General features: G+C 41.8%; 2 protein-coding genes, 1 long non-coding RNA gene and 4 other non-coding genes across 11 annotated transcripts; 1 reads left to right on the top strand and 6 right to left on the bottom strand.

Moving 5' to 3' along the window:
• Window positions 1-1168: 1168 nt before the first annotated feature.
• Window positions 1169-14662, top strand: chtf18 (CTF18, chromosome transmission fidelity factor 18 homolog (S. cerevisiae)). 4 transcript variants are annotated; one of them, XR_012954068.1, is made up of 24 exons: window positions 1169-1447; window positions 2702-2791; window positions 2890-3040; window positions 3344-3533; window positions 3824-3916; window positions 4253-4305; window positions 4403-4544; window positions 5025-5249; window positions 5345-5442; window positions 5533-5656; window positions 5762-5898; window positions 5980-6073; window positions 6180-6278; window positions 6375-6505; window positions 7006-7120; window positions 7293-7517; window positions 7654-7803; window positions 7917-8047; window positions 9582-9726; window positions 9819-9917; window positions 11042-11111; window positions 13052-13205; window positions 14121-14181; window positions 14354-14662. XR_012954068.1 is itself a non-coding variant. In XM_076091516.1 (23 exons), exons 1-22 carry the CDS (start codon window positions 1360-1362, stop codon window positions 13171-13173), a joined length of 2772 nt encoding a protein of 923 aa, XP_075947631.1. In that variant the 5' UTR covers window positions 1169-1359; the 3' UTR covers window positions 13174-13205; window positions 14354-14662. The 4 variants fall into 4 exon arrangements, 3 of the variants coding, with proteins under 3 accessions (XP_075947631.1, XP_075947632.1, XP_075947630.1); XM_076091516.1 differs by lacking the exon at window positions 14121-14181; XM_076091517.1 differs by lacking the exons at window positions 14121-14181; window positions 14354-14662 and having other exon boundaries at window positions 4406-4544; window positions 13052-13307.
• On the bottom strand, window positions 13055-17024 carry gng13a (guanine nucleotide binding protein (G protein), gamma 13a). The gene is made up of 3 exons (XM_076091518.1): window positions 16212-17024; window positions 13794-13901; window positions 13055-13674 (listed from the first exon to the last, which is right to left on the bottom strand). The coding sequence occupies exons 2-3, from the start codon at window positions 13889-13891 to the stop codon at window positions 13569-13571; spliced, it is 204 nt and encodes a 67-aa protein (XP_075947633.1). The 5' UTR covers window positions 13892-13901; window positions 16212-17024; the 3' UTR covers window positions 13055-13568.
• Window positions 17025-17430: 406 nt separating this feature from the next.
• LOC142949709 (uncharacterized) lies at window positions 17431-19792 on the bottom strand. Of its 2 annotated transcripts, XR_012954067.1 has the most exons (7): window positions 19634-19792; window positions 19016-19121; window positions 18615-18708; window positions 18337-18414; window positions 18058-18135; window positions 17778-17855; window positions 17431-17586 (listed from the first exon to the last, which is right to left on the bottom strand). It is a non-coding gene; the product is annotated as an uncharacterized LOC142949709 (long non-coding RNA). The 2 variants fall into 2 exon arrangements; XR_012954066.1 differs by lacking the exon at window positions 17778-17855.
• LOC142950160 (small nucleolar RNA SNORD60) lies at window positions 17651-17739 on the bottom strand. The gene has a single exon (XR_012954130.1). It is a non-coding gene; the product is annotated as a small nucleolar RNA SNORD60 (small nucleolar RNA).
• On the bottom strand, window positions 17931-18019 carry LOC142950166 (small nucleolar RNA SNORD60). Its single transcript, XR_012954136.1, has one exon. It is a non-coding gene; the product is annotated as a small nucleolar RNA SNORD60 (small nucleolar RNA).
• LOC142950165 (small nucleolar RNA SNORD60) lies at window positions 18210-18298 on the bottom strand. The gene has a single exon (XR_012954135.1). It is a non-coding gene; the product is annotated as a small nucleolar RNA SNORD60 (small nucleolar RNA).
• Window positions 18488-18576, bottom strand: LOC142950164 (small nucleolar RNA SNORD60). The gene has a single exon (XR_012954134.1). It is a non-coding gene; the product is annotated as a small nucleolar RNA SNORD60 (small nucleolar RNA).
• Window positions 19793-22107: the final 2315 nt, after the last annotated feature.

Raw genomic sequence — 22107 nt, 5'->3', positions numbered from 1 at the left:
TTAAGACATATTGACATTTTTCCCTGAGTGATTAGTCAGAGAGGAAAAGACAGAAACAGTTAAGTTAACTTTGTTTTCGTGCTTCCTGACGTGAAATTAACTGTGTCACACACAAACTGCTGGCCAGTGTGTGTTTGCTGTGAGGAGCAGATGGTGGCGATGGAGACATCCTGACGTCACACACATCATCATTAATCTCTCTTTCTTAAAAAAAAGCTTAAGATGAACAAAGGTTTCGTGTGCAACAAAAACTTTTATAGGTAAAAAAAAAAAAAAAACAGTGAGAGGAAGATATGGATGCACTACGGTATACAATATGAGCATGTGCAGCAGTCACCAAAATATAAAGTGAAGGTATAAGTACAAGTAGACAGCAGTATAAATATGAATACACCAGCTCTCTCTCTCTCTCTTTCTTTCTCTTTCTCTCAATTCAATTCAATTCAATTCAATTCAGCTTTATTGGCATGAAAGTTTAGAAACAGTATTGCCAAAGCATCAAAAAAAATTAAAAATACAATAACATTAATATAACATCTAGATTGATAATGAATTATATAAATATAGTGTGTGTGTGTGTGTGTGAGTGTGTGTGTGTGTGTAGGTCACTCACTGTCCCTCAGGTCCTGGTATGTTAATACATATTGGGTAGCAAGAGATGCCTTATCTCCTTCTCCTCGGAGTATTTTTAATTTTGAGATGTCACTAAATTCTTTAAAATCTGAAATTACAGAGTTGAATTTTTTAAAGTACATGTTTATTGAATGTTTCACATTTTAGGAGGAAGTGCATCTCTGTCTCAGCCTTTCTCTCTTTCTTTCCCCACCTCTCTCTTTCTCTCTCTCGCTCTCTCTCTCTCTCTCAGGGGAAAACTGAGCATAACGGCCCCCCAGACTACTTAATCATATGTTGCTGTATACTGTACATTTTGAATTGTAAACTAACTAAACTAATATCAAAATGTGAAAAAGTGTTAAATGTTATGAGAAGTCTTGACTGGTTTTCCATGTATTTAATTTATCAGTCAATGATGATTTTTTGGTGTTTTGTACGTGGCTCGGCAGTAATGTCAGTAATGTCAGCTCGACAGTTCAGTTTGTATCCTGTGAAGTTCAGTAACACGCTCAGCAGCGTCTACACTGCAAACATTCACACGAAGAAGAAGAAGAAGAAGAAGAAGAAGAATCGCTTTACCCGGAAGTGATCCGTAACAACAACAAAAATTGCCGGGAAATCTGCTGCTCCGTCAAATCTGCTGCTGAAGTCGCGAAGGGAATATTAATGAGAGGAGTGTGTTTGTCTTCAGGTTAAAACACATTGCCGTGTCGCTGGTTGTCTCGTGTAGCTGTCCGAGCCGACATGGACGAATATGACGAAATGTACGGGGTACAGGACGACTTCGACGACCAGTTCGCCGACGAGCTGGACGCGTTGGCTCAGATGGAAGGTGAAGGACGACGTTAACTGAGAAATAGAAGGCGTATCAGTCTTTAGTTTAAACTTTTACATTAAGCTCCACACCCCTCACACCTGACCCGTGAGCTTAACTTCACCATAAACCTATAGTACAACCCGGTGTAGTGATACCAAGTAGGCTACATCTACTCAAGTACTGCATTTAAGTACAATTTTGAGGTACAGTACTTGTACTTTACTTGAGTACATTTATTTCTCTGCTAATTTTACTTCATACTTCTACTTCATTCCAATGAGAAATACTGTACTTTTTACTTCACTACATTTATTTGACATTTTATTTGCAGATTCAGACTATAAATACAAACAATAACATCTATATTTTTCTATTTAAATACATATTTTTAAATTTATTTATATATATATATGTATATATATATATATATATATATATATATATATATATATATACTGTATATATATATATATATATGTGTATATATATATATATATATATATATATATATATATATGTATATGTATATATATATATATATATATATATATATATATATATATATATATATATATATATATATATATATATGTGTATATATATATATATATATGTATATATATATATGTATATATATATATATATATATGTATATATATATATATATATTATAAGCTCCACCTGTTACCAGCTGCAATATTAAAGTGATGTGCACAATGATGCATCAATAATTATAATCATATTACTGGATTATAATTAAGTACTTTTGCTTATGTACTTTAGTAACATTTTTACTTGTACTTCTACACTGCAGACCTCCGTCTCTGTTTGATCTGTTGTTCATTTTACTTACTGAACTGCACAATTAACAGTTCTCGTTTAGTCATCAAACTCACAAAAATTTTGCATTTAACACCTAGTTTGCTTTAATTTTAAGTAGTTTGCCTGAGAATATATCACATATACCTACGCCTACGTGTATTTATTATGTCTTGTGAATCATTTTACGAGTTTATGTGCATCAAAATTCAACCCGACACATCTCTTGGAAGCATTTGATCTGTGATTGAATTAAGTTCTGTGGGTTTTTATATTTTAGTGGCTGCATACAGCCCCAGACAGTGGGATGGAAGTTATTAATGTAGACTGTGAAAGTAATGTCCTTACTGTGAGATGTTGTGTGCATTGTTCATACAATATGTGAGATACTCCTCGTAACAGAGTGATTGTCTCGGCTGTCTGTTTATTTATTTATGTGTGTTGGCTCAGAGGAATCCTCCAAACCGGGGAAACGTCAGAAGCAGCTTCCAGAAAGCAACATTGGTGACGTAGAGCACCTGCTGGTGGATCCGTCCATCAGTGAGTTCACCCTCAGATCACACTGGTCTCGTTCGTCCTTGTCGTGTTTGATGGTTGTTGTAAGTTTGTCCCCTCGAATCGGACTTTTGCACCCGCAGCCCCGAAGGCGAAGCGGAAGAAGCAGGACGCGGGAGTGGTCAAGCGACTGTTCAACTCACTGCAGACTCAAGAGAGCAAAGCCCCGTCGCAGAGTGATGACATCTCACCGCCGTCCTCTCCGGAGCAGTACGAAACACCTGGCAACCTCAGGTAGGAGCGACGCATGGGCCGGTGATCAACGCAGTGTGAGTGGAAGACATCAGTAGGAGGCAGATGTTTTCTTTTTACACAGAATACTTGGTTTATGCAAAAGGAAGATGCTCGGATCAAAAACATTTGCTCAATGCAACCTGTAGGATTTTAGTTTTTTTCTAACATGTTGCTCAGACAAAAAGTAGGAATCTAAAGACATAACTTTGTCCTATTGAAGCATGCGATGACATGTTTCACATTTGATTGAACAATATATCTTTGATTTAAAAACACACTTCTGAGCATGTTTGTGTGTTTCAGGTCAACCCCCGCCGCGTTGGATATAAGTGGCTTTGCTACAATCCCAGAGACGCCCAGGCGACGTCCCACAGCGGCGCCAGCATCGCTGCATGTGCTGAAGCGGCCTCCTTTAGATGGAGAGTACGTCAGTGTGACCGACTCATCGGGGAGTCGGATCTACCTCAGACAAACAGAAGACACAGGGACAAAGGTTAAACTCCTCGGCACGTTGAACGTTACACAGCATGCGTTTGGCAGCATCTCGTCCTGAATACTGATTCATTCTTAGCAAACACACATCAGGTGCCTGTGTTCGTTATACATATTTTTTTTGCATTTATCTGTGTGTGTGTGTGTGTGTGTGTGTGTGTGTGTGTGTGTGTGTGTGTGTGTGTGTGTGTGTGTGTGTGTGTGTGTGTGTGTGTGTGTGTGTGTGTGTGTGTGTGTGTGTGTGTGTGTGTGTGTGTGTGTGTGTGTGTGTGTGTGTGTGTGTGTGTCCAGGTGGTGGACTGCAGATTGGTACCAAACTCCCAGGGTGCACTGGGGCTGCTGGCAGTGCCAATAGGTGTGTTGAGAGAGCAGGAGGCAGAGAGGGTGAGTGACCAGGTTGCTGCTGTTTGTGAATAATCTGCCAAGTAGCCTCCACACGCTATTGATTCTCATTAATTCCAGGTGCTAAAAGTTTAGTCAGTTTCTCTAAATCCAAACATTGGATCAACCAAATACAGAGATTAGAACAACCATTGTCATACCAACAGAGTAGATCTACATTAAATGTCTGATACAAAACAATGCTTACTTACCTGAGCAAATGTTTGATATTATTAAATTGATGTATTTCAGATCAACAGATGCAGATATGTTGTAACTCTCAGGCTGTTGAGATTGCAAGTTTGGTTAAATTTCTTCTCTTACTTTGAAATCCTGCAGCGCCACCAGCAAATTATGGAAGAATCTCAGCGTGTCACCGATCTGCTGGCCAGGTAACTCACCGCCTGTCTCTGTCACACTGACACATCAACAGTCCGATGACATGCAGCAGTACATGTTTTTGTTTATTTATCTTGTGTCACCTTCCAGCAGTGTGAACGATGAGCTCGTTCAGCCTGAAAGCAGAGACGATGGAGAGAACCACGATGCTGAAGACACGGAGGGACGAACCTCCCGACTCTGGGTGGACAGATTCTCTCCCCGACACTACACAGAGCTTCTCAGTGACGATGTAAGTCATGTTTTGTGTTTCTGTGTAACCGCACGTCTACATGCATCCACACTGAGTGAATGAAACCTCTTGAAAGCCGAACTGAACCCCAGAGATTCTACTGAAGTGCCTCATAGCGCTGCAACACTCTGTTTTTGAATTACCATAACCCTTTTAATTAGCTTAAGCTAATCGCTGACATGCTCACTATTACTGTGGTTAGGTAGGAGTGCTGTAAAGGGACTATTTAAAATAATTGCAAAAGTCTTGTCTCAGGAAGAGGGCAGTCGCTATGCATATTTATAACACAATATGTAGAATTGAAATACTCTGCACTAAAATGTGGATTAAAATAGTAAAAGATTTGAAACCTGAATACATCAACAACACCACTAAATATCCATAAACATTGGTTTTCAGCTGCAAAAAGGTTTTTTGGGGGGTTTAGTTCCTCTTTAATGTCGTTAAAGATGTCCGCTGTGTGTCACTGTTTCCTTGTAGTTTACCAACCGCTGTCTGCTGAAGTGGTTGAAACTTTGGGACACCGTTGTGTTTGGAAGAGAGAGGAAGTCCCGCCCTGTCCGGTCTGACAGACAGGCTCCCAAACAGAACTCATTCAAACCCAATCAACCCAATCAGAATCCGAATCGCTTCAAGACCAAGATTGAGGTGACTGAGGAGCTACTGGAGGCCGAACTGGATCAGTACAAACGACCCAAATTCAAGGTAAACACGCCTGCATACTCCTGTCGTGGGCAATTTCAGTTTAATGACCTTTTTAGTCTTTCTACAAGATATCTTTTACTTTGGTCTTTCTCTAGGTGGCTTTGTTGTCTGGTCCTCCAGGTCTGGGAAAGACCACCCTGGCTCATGTCATAGCAAAGCATGCTGGGTACAACGTGGTGGAAATCAATGCCAGGTTAGACAAACGCAAATTAAAAATGACACTAAGAATCGTAGTAAATCATAATTAGGTTCCCTGTTGTGACCTCAGTTGATGTTTTTGCAGTGACGATCGCAGTGCAGAGGTGTTCCAGAAACGCATCGACACAGCAACTCAGATGAAGTCGGTTTTGGGAGCCGATGAGCGGCCGAACTGCCTCATCATTGATGAGATCGACGGAGCACCTACAGTACGTTTCCAACGATTAAAATCAGTAAAAGAAACGTGTTAAAGCATTCCTTCAATCTCCTTGGTTATTAGTGATTTCTTTTTCTTCATCTGTGGTGTTCGACAGGCTGCCATCAACATCCTGTTAGCAGCTCTGAACAGAAAAGATGGACACGGTGGGGAGGCCGGTGCAGAGACCACAAAGAAGAAAAAGAAGAAGGAGTCCATCCTGCTTCGACCAATCATCTGCATCTGTAACGACCTGTAAGAGAGACTGTGGTAGTATCACAAAGGAACTAGTGTTCTCTTTGCAGCCATTATCTGATTACATACGTTTCCTTTTAGATATGTTCCAGCTCTCAGACCGCTCAGGCAGCAGGCCTTCCTCCTGGTTTTCCCCCAGACTCAGCCTTCCCGCCTCACACAGAGACTGGGAGAGGTCAGCTCACACACACACACACACACACACACACACACACATAGGAGTACACAAACATTTGCGTACACACCAACAATCCAAGTTTACATTGAGTTTTTGTTTCTAGATTTCCCTCGAGCAGGGGATGAAGGTAGACTCGGGCACTCTGATGTCGCTGTGTGAGAAGACCGACAACGACATCAGGTCTTGCATCAACACACTGCAGGTGGGTGGCAGCACTGTAAAAGAAAAAGTCTTGTGTGTTGCATGAGCAGTGATGTACAGCATAATCATATCACAATATGTGTGCTTGTCTGCACAGTTCCTCCACGGTCGCGGCCACAAGCAGGTGAACTCAAAGACCATCCAGAGTGTCTCTGTGGGGCAGAAGGACCAGAACAAAGGCTTGTTCCATCTGTGGCAGGCTATCTTCCAGTTACAACGTACAAAACGGTACAGTCGGTCTGACCAGAGGGTCTCATGATGTTGTGCTGGATGCTGAGAAACGGCCACGATTACTGGAGGCAGCCAAAGTTCAAGTTTAGTCAGACATTGTGAAATGCAAAAGATCAGGAGAGTTTCACGAGTGGTCGGGGTCCCTGCAGCGTTCGTTCGGGTCCGTCGCTGTTTTATAAGTTTGCATTTACACCAACAGGGAAATTGGAAACTAGATATTTCAGGGTACCTGTAAAAGACTTCTAAAAAGTAAAGTCTTGTCTGTGACAGACTTTTATTTTGCACTTTGATCAGTGAGCATGAATGAATCGAGGCCGCGGTCATCACAGGAGAATGAAATCATTGGCACAATAAAAAGGCACAGCAGGCAAATGTCAACTCGTCGCACCTTTTTAAATCAAAGGCGACGAAATCTTATCTATCGCTTTACTGTCTTATCTGTAACCTCTCTCCTAACTAAATAGATGTTGACTAAACATTCAAATGCGTTCCCTCAGGAAACGTATTGGTGAGGGCTTCGATGAGGCACCGGGTTCAGGAAGTGGAGCTCAGAGGTTCCAGCACATTCTACATTTGGCTTCATCTAGTGGAGAGTTTGAGAAGGTCTCTCAGGTAATGAACACGCCTTCAAGATAGTTTCCTGTAATCTTAGTGCACAGAAAAAGTCATGTAAAAAACCATTGTGCCGTGCTTTACACACAACAGATGAGCCACACATTCATAGTTTATATAAAACTCTACATTATGACGTCTTAGGTCTGATATCGGGTCTCTTTTCCTCCAGGGTCTGTATGAAAATTATCTGTCCATGCGTGTGAGGGACCCCAACCTGCAGAGTGTGTGTGAGGCCCTGGACTGGCTGTCCTTCTCAGACAGGTTGAACCATGTGATTATGCACGGGCAGAACTTCTCCCTGATGAGATACCTGCCCTTCCTGTCCGTCACGTTCCACTTCCTGTTTGCCCACACACACGTGCCCCGCATCAGCTATCCCCACAGCCAGCACGAGGTACGAATCCACGACATGATGATTAAATGATCTCAACAATCAATGTAGAAACAAAAACTACAATAATCAAATAACAAAACACGTAAGATGTTTAGTGTAGAGACTATTGTGTCCTCTCTGGTCTTGTCCTCTCCAGGCCTCCTCCCGGCTCCTCAGCAGCAGGAACGCTTTGTCCACCATGTTGGCCGACATCCCAGCATGCATCAGAACGAGGATCAGCCAGCTCAGCCTGTCCCTCGATATTCTCACACTTCTCCTCGACATCATCTGTCCCAAACTACGGCCTGTATGGAAAACCACGTCCAGTAAACCTGTGCATGTGTGTTGATGTAGGACCTGCAGCCCTGCATCTGTTCAAGTAAAAGTAAAGTGTTTGTTTGTTTGTGTTTCTCTTTCCAGGTGAATCCGCAGCTGTTCAGCAGCAGAGAGAAGGAGCAGATGCGTGAGCTGATCAACACCATGCTGGCATACAACCTCTCATACAGGCAGGACCGCACGCCTGAGGGGCAGTACACATACATCCTGGAGCCGTGAGTATACACACACACACACACACACACACACACACACACACACACACACACACACACACACACACGCACACACACTCCTGCACTCAACTGTATATTGCATGTGGACACATGCAGGGCAGATGTGTGTTTCTGGGGTTGTTGAAGGTCACTGCTCTTGTCCACACTATGTTGCTCTGCATGGAGGCTTAGAGAGTAATCCCTTAACACCTGGTGCGTGTGTGTGTTTGATGCTAGTGGTGTGGGAGCAGAGTAGCAAGCTGGTGGGAAAACAGGTGAGAGGATGCGTTCATGAGGTTTCGACTTATTAGAGCCGCAAAATGAGGAGGAAAGAAGTTTTAGAGAAAGGAGGAGACCATCTGAAACATCGAGGCGTGTTATAAAAGATTAAAAGTGAAAGGAGCAGAACTCTGCAGGTTTTGGTTCAAACTGGCGCTTTAACTTGGGAGATCTACATACATCTCAGTCATGCCGGCCCATGTGGAGGAGCAGCCGCGCCCCCACAGGGCCTCCTTCCTGCAGGTTCGCTGTGACAACGTGCTGGTCACCAACGACTGGTGCCTGCCTCTGGTTTTGGCTCTGCTGCTGCTTCTGCTGGTCTACACCTTCCTGTACCTGCCGTCTCTAGCGCACCACAACACCTCTCTCTGACACTCTCAAGGATAACAGCTTGGAACACAGTCGCGGGGATATACATTATAAACGACGCAGACGGCGGATACGCCGCCAGTCCCAACGGGGTTATTTGATTGGACGGCTCTTGATTGGTCAGACTTTGACAGAATTGTTAACGGCGCCTGGTTTTGGAGGCTATCTGTGGGGAGCGACATGCCGACAGAAAAAGAGCAGTAAACTTGAACTTCCTTCTCTTCAAATCAATCTTTTAAACCTTTAACCATGATGTGCTTTAATGTGGAGCTCATCTCAGTTCTGTTCTTATTTCCACTAATATTTGTACCATCCTGATATCGTGATACACAATTACGTCGTCTAAATTGATAAGAAACACAATGCTGACTCAAATTAACTCCGTTACATCAAACTATTGTCTCAATTGTATTACTCTGTATTTGTGTGCATGCATGTAAACACAGTGAGTGTACAGCTGGAGATGTACCATAGGATATCATAGAACATATGGTTGTGCTAGCCAAAGACTAAACTACTTAGTGTTAGCTGCGTAGATGTAATCCATCATGTTGAACCATCCAATCAGCTCTTTCATTATAGAGTTTGTTCTGATGAAGACATCCCTCATATTTTATAGTTATAACTGGCAATGAATAGCTCACAGTCACATAGTGTGTGTGTGTGTGTGTGCGTGTGCGTGTGTTGAGATCAGCAGTAAGAGGATTAAGGTTTTAGAGATTCAGTGTTTTTTGTTGTGGAAAACATAAACCATGGCACCAATAGAGGAAGCTTAAAGTTATTTTGTTTGTCATCTAACATGTTTCACCTCTGTCTGTGTTTAAACGATGTGTGTCTCTTGTTGTTTGCGTAGAGCCGTTCACTTAGTGTGTGTGTGTATTTGCAGGCGTGTCGAGGAGGTCGTGAGGTTTCCGGGTCTGCCGCCGCGCCGTCAGCTGACGTATCAGGCCAAACAAACCATCGGCAGAGAGATGGAGCAAGAGAAGATGAGGCGAGCCGAGCAACTGATGCTGCAACGAAACCCTGCAACCGTGAGACAGATGTTAGGTTTTGTTATAAACGGCTCAGCCTGTAGACGAGTTAATAAGCTAACGTGTTTCTCATCTGCTGTGTCTGTGTTAAGCCGAGAGAGGAGGAAAAAAAGAGGGCCGCTCCTACATCCACCAGGAACCACCAGCAGAGGCTGGAGAACATCGTCAAACAGACCACAGTGGAGATCAGGGTGAGACACACACACACACACACACACACACACGTGTTTTTCTCACTTCGGAGGACATTACATCGCCTTACATAGATTCCCTGGAGATGCACCCTAACCTTAACTCACGTAATCTCAACTATAGACTTAATATTAATGCAGTTTGATGGTTTAACTTGTGGGGACACGTTTTTTTTATTTTATTTTTATCCACAGAAGTGATTCTCCATAATCTGACTACGTCCCCACAAAACCATTAATACAAGTACACAGCTTCCTGTGGTCAGTGATGAGCTGAATATGAATGAGAGCAGTGTAGAGCGGCGGCCACAAACTAGTCAGTGGGGCACGCTCACAAAGCAAAGAGAAGCTCAGATTACACACAGAGGGAGAGTGACTTCATTCCCTGCTCAGGTAGACGTTACTCCACTATATCTTTACACAGAAAATAGTTGTTTTCTGCTATAATAATGCTCTGAATGTCGTATATTGCTCTTTAAATATTGATGTTAGTTCATGTAAGTTTTACTTTAATGTCATTTGATTTGTTACGCCATTAAATATATTCTTTTATCCCATACAACATGTATACATGTGCACATTTTAAGCTGAAAATGTCACCACCATGGATATTATAAACATGGATTGATAAACTAAAAAGATTAAAGCATTTCAGCTGCAGCACTTTCAGTCTTAAGACCTTTTTTTGTTCCTACAGGGTGTGTTTTTCAGGGACTGACCATTTCTGCTTATAGTTTTGACCTTTTTCTTTGGTTATTTAATCCCCTAGTTGAGTCGGGGATCAGCACTGTCTGAGCGTCCCGTGGTCTTTATGTGTTAGTTGGTGCCGGCAGGTGGAGCCAGTATCTGTTTGCCCTGAACCATCAGAGCCCCTCTGGCTGAGCTGCAGCTCTAGTGCTTCAGGAATAGAGAGAACCTCTAGAGGGCAGAAATGAGGATAATGAGGAGCCACTGGGTTACAGTCCCTCATGGCGAAACTGTGAAATCAGGCTAATGAGAGATGGTGTGTGATGTGATCGTTCCTTGTTAGTGACCTCCTTCTTGAGGACTGTGTTCCAGAAACTTCCTGACTAAACCTCATCCTCATCCTCACGCTGTGTTTTGTGTGTTTTCATGTCTTGCAGCCGGAGGTGGACTTCTTTGGTCGAGTTGTTGTCCCCAAACCCCAGAAACCGCAGCCCACCTCAGAGACAGGTACTGTAGAACCCTCGGACTGTGCGACACCAGTGTGGCGTCATTCACACAAAGCTGTTCAGGTCCAAACACAAACAGAGGTGACAACTGATGTGTGTTTTGCATAACACTTCAAATTCAGAGCTCCTGTGGCGCGCTGCGGGCGGGAGATCTGGACTGTCAACAGCTCCGGCATTTTCCCTCCATAATATTTGTAATATCATTTTTCTACTGGCATCATAAAAGGCCTGACATGACATTTTTTTTAATTTATTTGGACACCAGCCAATACAATTAACAATCGACATATTTTACTACACGTATAATGCTGCTTATATACTTTAGTTTGCTACATTTATTCATAGAAGTCTGCTGTGGTTCGGCCTTCCAGCAGCTTTGTGTCACTGGGAACCAAACGGGGGACGGCTGTGTTCAAATGCAGCGCAGCTCCGCACCAAAAACAAATGTCACATTTGCACAAACGATTAAAGCAGAATTGTGTAGCTTGTTCTCATTATTTTCAGAAAGTGGACACAACTTTGGAGCATATTATTGTTCCTCTGTGACTTCTTATAATATCCAGTAATAAACAATATGCAGTGTTTGTCATTTACTGCATGAACATCAACATCAACCACAGAAACCTGTTCCTTTAACTGTGGAGGAAAAACAGGTTTAAACAAATATTAGTCCGAGTCAAAGTCGTCTTATTTTGGCTCACAGGTGTGTGCAGGTAGGTGATTACTGTAATTGCAACTCAAAACATGCTTTGCACAAATACCTGTTGCTTTTTATTCAGTCGTTGACATCGGCCAAGATTCAGCGCTCCAGGAAAAGTGGATCCATTAAAACCACTCGCGTTCCTGAAAGCGCTGCATTACTGAAGTGGATCGGTGGGATGGAGAAGCAGAGCTGTGGCTGTTTGTAGGTCAAAGTAGGATCAACAACGGGGTCCGCAGCTCTCCTCTTCATTTTCACATGTTTGATTAATCAAAAGCAAACGCTATGCGTGCATGAGAGCCCCGAGGGGTCACGCAGATGTTTCTGCATATTTCAACAATCTTTCGTGAAATGTGGCGACGTGAGTAAAACACCGGTTGATGGAAATGATGAGTCAAGTCGGTGATATACGGAACGGCACACTGGGCTGTGAGTCGGACTCCAGTTAATGCTCATTTTCAGTATTTGTTATTTTAGCCTCTAGAAGACAGAACTTAGGGTTTGTTTTTCATCACAACTTCTCGGAGCTAAAGCTGATAAAAAGGTGAAATGTTGAGAGAAAAGGTATTCAGGTTTTCTAATCATACGAGAGAGCTTCAAATCCTCCCACTGGGGAAGTCGTTTATTTTTATCTCTTGAGAGGATTAGATTAGAGCTGAATCGATTAGTTGATCAAATTAATCCGCGACAGTTTTGGCAATTAATTAATGGTTTAAGTCGCACTCAAAGCTAAAATGATAGAAACTTACTCGTTCCGGATTCTAAAACTGAGTATTTGTACCCGTCTATGAAAATAAACTGAATATTTGTTGAGGTTCAGAGAAAGCACTGGGCTTTGGGAAATTGTGATTTCTGACATTTTTATGTTTTTAGCATTTCTTGTCTGTTTTATCTTTTACTTTGCATTTCGTCTTTTGTTGTGAAGCAGAAAAGTGCGATATAAATAACTATTATCATGATTAATAATCAATGCATTGAGCAAACAATCGCCAGGTTAATTTATTTATTTATTGACTAGTCATGAGGTCACTTGAGAGAAGCTTTAAGGGCAATCAGCCGTGTAGTCTATAAAACTTTATATTACCGTCTTATTTTTTACTTAAAATGTCTATTTTATATTTGTGATTCATGACTTTTGCAGTACTTGTTTTTTTGTGAAGCACCAAAACAACACACCACAATAAACCTGATTCTGAATAGAAAAACACCCAATAATAACGGCTCCTTCCCTTTCTCTGCAGGTGAGAAGTGTGCTGCTGTTTGTATGGGGAAGGCGGTGGGCGACAGTGACGTGTGGTTCCGGTTCAACGAGGGCATGTCCAACGCTGTCAGACGAAATGTCTACATCCGAGAACTACTGTAACACACACTCACACAACCGCCTGTATGTTACATGTAAGCGCATCAATAAATCCAAAATCCAGTTGTTAAATTCAAAACAGTCTTTATTTTGATTGACAGTGTAAAGAGCCAATAAAAACGTGTTGTTGAACATTTCTCAGCAGTCCATGAAAACAAACCTCTAGAAAGCTACTCGGTGCTGCACGCTCACACACAAACACACAGTAGTCTTTACATAAATTAAAAGCATTCAGGAGTCTCCCAATAAATAAACATGATAGCAATAATATGTGTGTGTGTGTGTGTGTGTGAGAGGGGGAGAGAATGGGTGGGTTAGTGCAGCGTGACTTTGCGTGGGAGTGCATGATTCTTTAGTTTATATGCATCTGTGATTGTGTGTGTGTGTGTGTGTGACCATTAGAGGATCACACACTTGCCCTTCTCCACCCAGGGGTTAGCTCTCATCAGCTCAGGGTTCAGAAATGGATCTTCACAAACGCAACCCTCGATCCACTTCACCAGCCTAGAAATAGACAAAACACTGTGAGCACGAATCTGATCCTCAATACTTAAGAGAGTGTGTGTGTATATATATATATATATATATATATATATATATGTGTGTGTGGACTGCACACTCACTCAGTAACGGTGATGGAGGATTTCTCTCTGTTGATTGCCAGCTGATACTGAAGGCTTTCCACTTCTCTCCTCATCTGTGGAACGTCTAACTCCTCCATGATGCTACTTCTGTTCACACACACACACACACACACACACACACACATACACAAAAGAAACACACACAACACACTTTACATGAACATTTAGGTGGAAATCAAGATATATCAAATGTTTTGTGTGATTTCTACAGTTAAACACACGATATATCGTTTTTTTATGCCGCAAGGGGTCGTGACGTTGTGTAGTAGCAGCGTTGCATCATGGGAGTTGTCTTCCTTTTCCCAGTTAGTTCATCGTCGGGAGATTTTTCCTGCAGCGGTCTCCTCTCCAAAAACAACCCGACCCGGTGATTAAAAACCCCTCGTCTGGTCACAACCAGTACACATTTGCAACCACAGAGTGTTTCCCTTCACTTTATTTGAATAATTCTTAAAGGTCAGAGGAAAGTTAGTCTGGAAAAAGCATATTTCGAAGGGAGAAATATTTTCTTCTTGTTTTCTTCTCTTGTGACCCTTCAGATAAATGTTGTGACCCCTCGGTGGGAACCACTTCTCCGTTTGATATGTTTATGACGATAATGGAGAAACCCGTATGAAGACCAGATGGCAGCCGCTCTGGAGAGCTTCACCAGAGGGAAGAGGTTAACGGGACACATTCATTTTGAGATAGTTGCTGTCAAAATGCCACTCTGACCTATTGATGTAACCTGCCGTGAGTAGTACTTAAGTGTCTGTACCTCTAGTGAGGGACACTGTTTGGCATTTTTGTATCTGATGGAAGATGTTGAACCTTTAAATAACTGTAGAAATACTCTATTTAACAGCAAATCCCATAAAAATACCAAAAGTAGATTTTAAAACGTTCTTTATACTAATATATATAGCCTATTTATTGGGGACTATTTACATTGGCGGATTAATACACATTTGGTGCTCTGTTGAGTATTTACGGCAGCAGCTCTGCGGGATCAACTCTGAATAATCTGAAGCGCTCGTGTTCATCGTAATGAAGGAACATGTCAGCCGGTGTAACCGTGTGGTGCACTAATGTGTTTTTAGCTGTTTTTACAGCACAGAGGGATAATAAATATCAGCCTACACACACAACACGGGTTAGAAGAATCAATTCATTGTTGGTTTTGGTATTTTTATTGGATTTTTTTGGACCAAAGAAAACTAAGGAAGTATTTAGTATTTAATTCACACGAGAGTATACAAAGAAATGGGCTTTAACATGTGGTTATTTCATGTAGACTCTTAATTTAGTCATTGAACTAACAGAAACACATGCTATTTTGTGATACACATCGTTATTGAGATATGAAATGACCTATATCATATTAAATTCTGGCCACATCGCCCCAGTTTGTGATGCTGTCGAACTACATCGTATTATACAAAGAGGTTTGTTCAACACATTTATTTCTCATTGAGGATAAATAACACACATACCTATGTATGATGCAATACTGCTCAACAGCACATCAAACTACATCCTCCAATATCATCCCAAATGAATCCACACCAAACGGAACATTATAACCTTCATTGATGATTTATTTATTGTCGTGCTGTTGTTTTAGACTGCATTAGTTTTAGCCTGGTGTACCTAATAAACTGGCAACAGAGTGTACTCGCACTGTATACTTTCAGAGTAACTGTCAGGTAAATGGAAACACTGAAGTACAAATACCTCGAATGCACGGCTGTAGAGGAAACGGCGCATTAATGCAGCGTTATACCACGTCAGAAGTACATTAGAAAGGTTTTTATAGTCAGCTTGAGTACAATATTTACAGAAATGCCCGTTGTTACATTCCTCTAAGGTTTAAGATTTTAAGTATTTATACTTTAATTGTAAAGTGTGCCCCACCCTGCCACAGGCCACATTACAGCAGAGTGAGAGAGAGAGAGAGAGAGAGAGAGGGCCCAGATGAGAGTTCAGGCTGACCAGGATCAGTTAAGTCTTCTCTACTGGAACTGTCTCTCCCTCCTCCTCTTCCTCCTCCTCATATTTTTAATGGATCTAAGTAAGTCCGCTGCCTGCCTGTCTCCTCCACCAGCATCCATCCTCCTGTCTCACCAGCAGCCAGATGTTCCATTAAAAAAAGGCCATCATTTAATCATAACATCCTCCAAATGTGTCACAGTGACATCAGCCTCCATCGCTCACCGAATCTGGGATATTTCAGTCTGCTGATCGCAAATCTACGTTTAAATGAAGTCGTAGGAGGATGAAGCGAGCACAGCTGGTCACAGTGGAGCTAAAACATCGTGTCAAACGCATTTGTATCGTGATTATGTGTCAATGGAAATGCATTACCCACCCTCCTCCACACACACATACACACGCACGCAAACAAACAACCGCTCTTACCGTCAGGCCTACCGGAGAGGACCGCGGGTCGATTTTAGTGTGCAGCCGGCTGATGGGAGATGCAGACGGGGCTTTGACAGCGACAACAGCAGCTGGTAGTCGGGAGTCGGTGGAGTTTTGCCCGGCGGAGGAGTCCGGCTTCAGTGCAGGAGGAGGAGGAGGAGGAGGAGGAAGAGGAGGAGGAGGAGGCTGTGTGTGTGTGTGTCGGCTGTCCGCGGTGCAGGGCACTCCCCTGCGCTCCTCTCTGGTAGCGACTGGATGCGGGATGCGCAGGGCGGAGGAAAAGGAAGCCGCGCCGCCTGGTTTGACAGTCAAACGAGCGGCTGGAGCCGAAGACGCACCTGTATGGAAATCTGGACACACGCGCCAGAGGCCAGGGGGACACGCAAATGAGGACTCGCCCTTAAACGTTAAAACACACCGTTTTTTAAATTTTTTAAAAATTCATATGACCGGATGTGTCGGTTTCTGTGGTAATAGGCTACGAGAGATTCCCCTGAGATCTGTGCTAAAATTAGAAATGAGGTTAAAGAGCGAAGTCACCGGAAAAATCCGAGATGGGACAAAATGTCTCATCCCTGGTTCCACATCGACTCCCTTTAGTGTTACAACTGAAGTACCGAGCTGTAGTGTATAGACTAAAACGTTTCGAGGTGTGAAACCTCAGACTCTTCACTCAAATCTCAGGCTCATGTAGTTTAAATGTTTTTTTTTTTTGTGTAATTATGTACTCTATTGTTAATCTGAAATCCAAATGTTAAGTCCCTCCTAAATCTATTCCAGTCATGAAAATAGGGGCCAATAAGAGCTAGATTTACATTGTTCTATGAAACCTTTAAATGTTTTACGCCAATGATGGAAACACCCAACTTTACAGCTCCTCAGTTATGGGAATATACAAATCTATGGAGGTTCAAACAGATTGTGCCTTCAAGCCACAATCGCATGCAAAATTGTTTATTTGGATGCGTTCTGCTAACACCAATGCCAAGTATCCAGCAATGTTTATATTAACATATATAACTTATATAAATATGAAAACTGTTGAGCAGGTCTGTAGCCAACTGGGTCATATAACACCTTCAGTTAAAGCATTTCTGGCAAGCAAACCACTTCCATTATCTGTCTTATGATTACTGCTATTTTTGGGGCACAAATACTACATAAAAAGTATACAAAGGGTTCCCAGTTTCACCACAACAGACCACAGAGAAAACAGTTAAGAGTTACTGTTTATTTAAACAAAAGACAGGTTCAAATAGTATTAAAGCAATTACAGCAGTTTTATTCACTTCTTTTTAAATACATATGTAGTTTTTTTTCTTCAGGTTTGTTCCGTTTGCTTGAGGGCATCAGTTATCTGGTGTTGGGGCACCTGCAAAAAAAGGACAGACAGATCAGACCAGAACAACCCGTGTGACACAGAAATGTGATCATTGTAGCCTCAGATAAAAGCTAGAATCAGGAGCTGGAGTTCAGCTCTCATAGTAGGTGTCAGAAAAGTACTTTGATTTTGTCATCACAGGCTACACCTAATTAAAATGCCAATATACTGAATAGACTCACCAGACGTCACAGCTAGCGAGATGCTGTGTCAATAAGAACGTCGATCTCAGGACCATCTGAAACACTGCCGCCTCTGATCTGTAACAATTAGGGGGGGATGGTATTTAAAAAAGGGACATTTAGGACAAAGACTGCACTAATATACCAATAACTGAGCCTCAGAATAAAGCTAGAATCAGGAGCTGGAGTTCAGCTCTCATAGTAGGTGTCAGAAAAGTACTTTGATTTTGTCATCACAGGCTACACGTTATTAAAATGCCAACACATGGCAAGGACTCACCAGACGTCACAGCTAACGAGATACTGTGTCAATAAGAACGTCGGTCTCAGGACCATCGGAAACACTGCTGCCTCGGATCTGTAACAATTAGGGAGGATGGTATTTAAAAAAGGGACATTTAGGACAAAGACTGCACTAATATAATAATAACTGAGCCTCAGAATAAAGCTAGAATCAGGAGCTGGAGTTCAGCTCTCATAGTAGGTGTCAGAAAAGTACTTTGATTTTGTCATCACAGGCTACACGTTATTAAAATGCCAACACATGGCAAGGACTCACCAGACGTCACAGCTAACGAGATGCTGTGTCAATAAGAACGTCGATCTCAGGACCATCTGAAACACTGCTGCCTCTGATCTGTAACAATTAGGGGGAAAGGTATTTAAAAAGGGACATTTAGGACAAAGACTGCACTAATATAATAATAACTAAGCCTCAGAATAAAGCTAGAATCAGGAGCTGGAGTTCAGCTCTCATAGTAGGTGTCAGAAAAGTACTTTGATTTTGTCATCACAGGCTACACGTTATTCACATGCCAACACATGGCAAGGACTCACCAGCTCTTAAACCAGTGAGGTCCTGAGTCTTCAGACTGCTTAAACAGCAACAACCGCCCCTCAGTCTCCCCACATTCAGCTCTACCAGCTTCATCTGCAAGGCAAAAGAGTAGGATGTAAAAAATAAGATAGAAAATGATACACATTTAAAAATCAATGGACCCTCATATGAGAAAATTAGAGTGCCCATTAAGCCCTAATAAGAGGCGTAGGACAAGTTGGTGTGGCCTTACTGTTAAATATTCATAAATAATTACATTATAAAGTGTTTTGTGTGTCATATCTATTTTCACCTTTGTCAAAAGTGTGAAGGAAGTTACTAGGATGCTCCTCAAAGTGTTACCAGTCCATCATATCCTTTTATTCATTCACATTTCTGTTTGGGATGCAGATCAACTCACGGTTTCTCTTTTCCAGGGAGGGCCATCTTAAAGGCAAATTACTTTTGTTTCTCCATTTCAACCTTCATGCAAATCGTCCAGGTGCAGCAGGCCTACATGTGACTTACTGGAAAGAACGAATGGAAAAAAAGGTCAGGGTAATGAATATATTCCAGCAGCACCAGTGTGATTTCATTCCAACACAATAACTTTAATTTAAAACACCCTTTAATGTGCTTATGTGATGGATCTTTGACCTGCCATTTATACTGTGTTAAGATCAAGAACCAACTCCCATGCTTGTACCGATAATAGTATAATAGACCAGATTTGAATAGAGTCTAAAGATTTACATAGTCATTATGCAACACCACATTCTTATAAAAAAGGAGATTTACACTAAGTTCGGGCTGAAATGTGACCCAGCTCAGACTTGTTTTGTGGACAAATGTCACAAGTTGGATTAGTTACTTTTAAAAAAAGTTAAGTTAATATTAAAGGGAGGTGGAAGCACCACGTGGCAGGCCTGGCCCTTGCAGGACATCCACGTGTTGCCGTTCATACCAACGTGGTAAGTTAAAGGTTAGCATCTACGGTTAGCATACAAGGTCCTCCGCATGTTAGCAACACGATACTCACTTTATTCACCGGTCAGGTTTCTTTCAGCTCGGTTCTCTTTGCAGGCAGGGCCTTAAAGTTAGTAAGAAACCGCTGAACGAGGCAGCGAGTGTGCATCTCTCCTTCCATGCTGCATGTGGTGGTGGTGACGGACCACAGACTGCCGAGAAGTACTGATGCGCCAGAGGAAATGTACTTATACGGCTTCCGTATAACGGAAGTCCATCCCCTTTCTGGGCTAGCTAGTTAGGCTGGTTAGCTTAATGGCTAACTGCTAGCTTGCTACGTTTGTCGGACTTTCTGTGAAGTGGAGACATTATTGTCGGACTCCTTGGCCATGTTCGTGCTTATTGGGGCCTTATTGATATACTGGGCAATACTAACTGAACAAATAGTCATTAAAACAAAGGTAGAACAACGGTGATTGTATTAGCATTGAACAACAACATCTATCATTCGACGAATAAGCTACTCCAAAGGCCAACTGGTTTGGGTTAGGCCTAGTTCAGATTAAGGCAAAACGTAGCGCTACATCATACAATTTGGTCTAAAATCCTCCAGTAGAGACAGGAAAACAACCCAACCCCATTCTGTTTCATAGGATTTTAAAAGTCACTTAATTGGAATTCAGTTATTTAACTGTCCAATTATATTTTCTGTAGTTAGTATATCTGCATTATAGTGTGCATTTTTCTTTTTTTTAATCTAAAACTGTCAACATATTAGATATTAAGTCTAAATAATATTGGAGATAGCCCTGAAAAATCCCATTATATTTAATAATTGTAGAACGTATACTCCTTATGTAATTTAAAATGTAATATATTGCCAACCTAACTATACTCAGCTTTTCTGACTGAATGGAAAAATGTGGTGGCTAAGGGTGTTGTTAATGTAAATATTGGGGTTGCTGAAGAGAAAAAGTCTCAAAATAGTTTCTGACAGTTCCTAAAAAAAGAGTTCTAAAATAACCACACTTCAAGAGTCACGTAAGGTTTAATTTATACATTTATTCTGATCACAGCTGTACAGGAATGCATCGTCACAGCAGAAACACAACCTAAACCCAACCATGGCACAACAGCCGTCACAACACATCCACAACTCAACCATAAATGTACAGGCTCAATCAGCTCACCTCAATTCAATGTCTATAATTATCATCATTAGTATTCACATAGAACCGTCTGTCTCTCAAATATATCTTTGTTTTTAAAGAGCATAAAAATACAAGTGGACTCTTCATTGGGATGAACACTGGTGGTTGATCCACTGTCTGGTCTACATGGGGGACCACTGAAAACTGGGGAGCCGAGGAGGAGCAGAGCCAATTTATTACAGCGTACAGGGGCCTCGTACAAGGCTTCTCAATGGTTACAGGAGGACTGCAGACAGGGTGATTGATTTTAGGGGATCACATTGGACTCACAACTCAACCCTTATAAGCTACTTTTGACATAACAGACACATAAGGAGCGAGGTTTCGCAAGGAACCAGGACAAATAATAACATTAAAGATAATAATCAAATAATATTTTGAATATATGAACAAACACTACCAAGGCACAGAGAGATGCAGAGTTAACAAAACAGACACAGAGGGAGATAAAAAAAAAGGAGGGGAGACAAGATATAAGGTGGGCAGATTAGAGGCAGTTTCACTAACCAACACTAGAGGGAGCTCTAACAGCTGAAATACCCAGGTATATTATAAACTATGTATACTGGATGTACTATATAAAGCATTGAAATATAGGATTATCTTTTAAAAACACTGTTCACTGCAGCAGGACAAAAGGATACACCGCATGAGTGTGCTTGTATATATATGTGTCTTTGCATGTAACTGTATGTAAATGTGGAGAGTCATTTCCAAGCAAACCTCCATAGATGGAGCTAAACACCAACAAAGCAGAACACCAGCAAGATTAAAACCAATGTAGTGTGGGTGTGCGTTTGTGTGTGCGAGTGTGTGTGTTTGTGTGTGTGTGCGAGTGTCTCAAAATCCATGGACACACATCTATATTGTCGTTCTGATCATTAGAATAACTACTGTACGAGTGGGAGGACATTGACATGAGCATCAGCAGGGACTACACACACTCGTAACGACAACAACGGCAACATTAACAACAACAGCAACAACAACAACATGGAGAGAGACAACACACAGGTCAGGAAGTCCGGCTAACCACATTCCTCCGCTCATACAGAAGAGAAACAGAGGCTACGATTTGTCTGGAAAAACACATCCTTTTGACATCGCAGGGAGTGGGACAGACTCAGAAAGCGGCCTGTCTTTCAATGTGCTTTTAAAAACTCTCTCTCCGGTTATCTCATCTGTTTGCATCTTGTCTATCTATCTATCTATCTATCTATCTATCTGTCTGCCTGTCTGTCAGTGTGTGTGCTTATTTTTTTTTTTGCAAGCAATATGCTTATCGGTTTGCCTCCCTTTCTGACTGAGTTAGCATCTCTGTCAGAGTCTGTAGAGA

Source organism: Anarhichas minor, unplaced genomic scaffold (assembly GCF_050575085.1).
Source record: "Anarhichas minor isolate MPS153535 unplaced genomic scaffold, ASM5057508v1 ptg000014l, whole genome shotgun sequence".
NCBI classification, from domain to species: Eukaryota; Metazoa; Chordata; class Actinopteri; order Perciformes; family Anarhichadidae; genus Anarhichas; species Anarhichas minor.
This window is presented reverse-complemented; position numbering and strand designations above follow the sequence as displayed.

Bases quoted from the DNA above. Each gene is read 5' to 3' on its own strand.
- chtf18 (XM_076091516.1), top strand. From the start codon at position 1,360: ATGGACGAATATGACGAAATGTACGGGGTACAGGACGACTTCGACGAC. The intron at 5,443-5,532 runs GTTAGACAAACG...ATGTTTTTGCAG, and splicing joins GTGGTGGAAATCAATGCCAG to TGACGATCGCAGTGCAGAGG. The intron at 11,112-13,051 runs GTACTGTAGAAC...CTTTCTCTGCAG, and splicing joins GCAGCCCACCTCAGAGACAG to GTGAGAAGTGTGCTGCTGTT.
- gng13a (XM_076091518.1), bottom strand. From the start codon at position 13,891: ATGGAGGAGTTAGACGTTCCACAGATGAGGAGAGAAGTGGAAAGCCTT. The intron at 13,675-13,793 runs GTGAGTGTGCAG...GTCTATTTCTAG, and splicing joins TCCTCCATCACCGTTACTGA to GCTGGTGAAGTGGATCGAGG.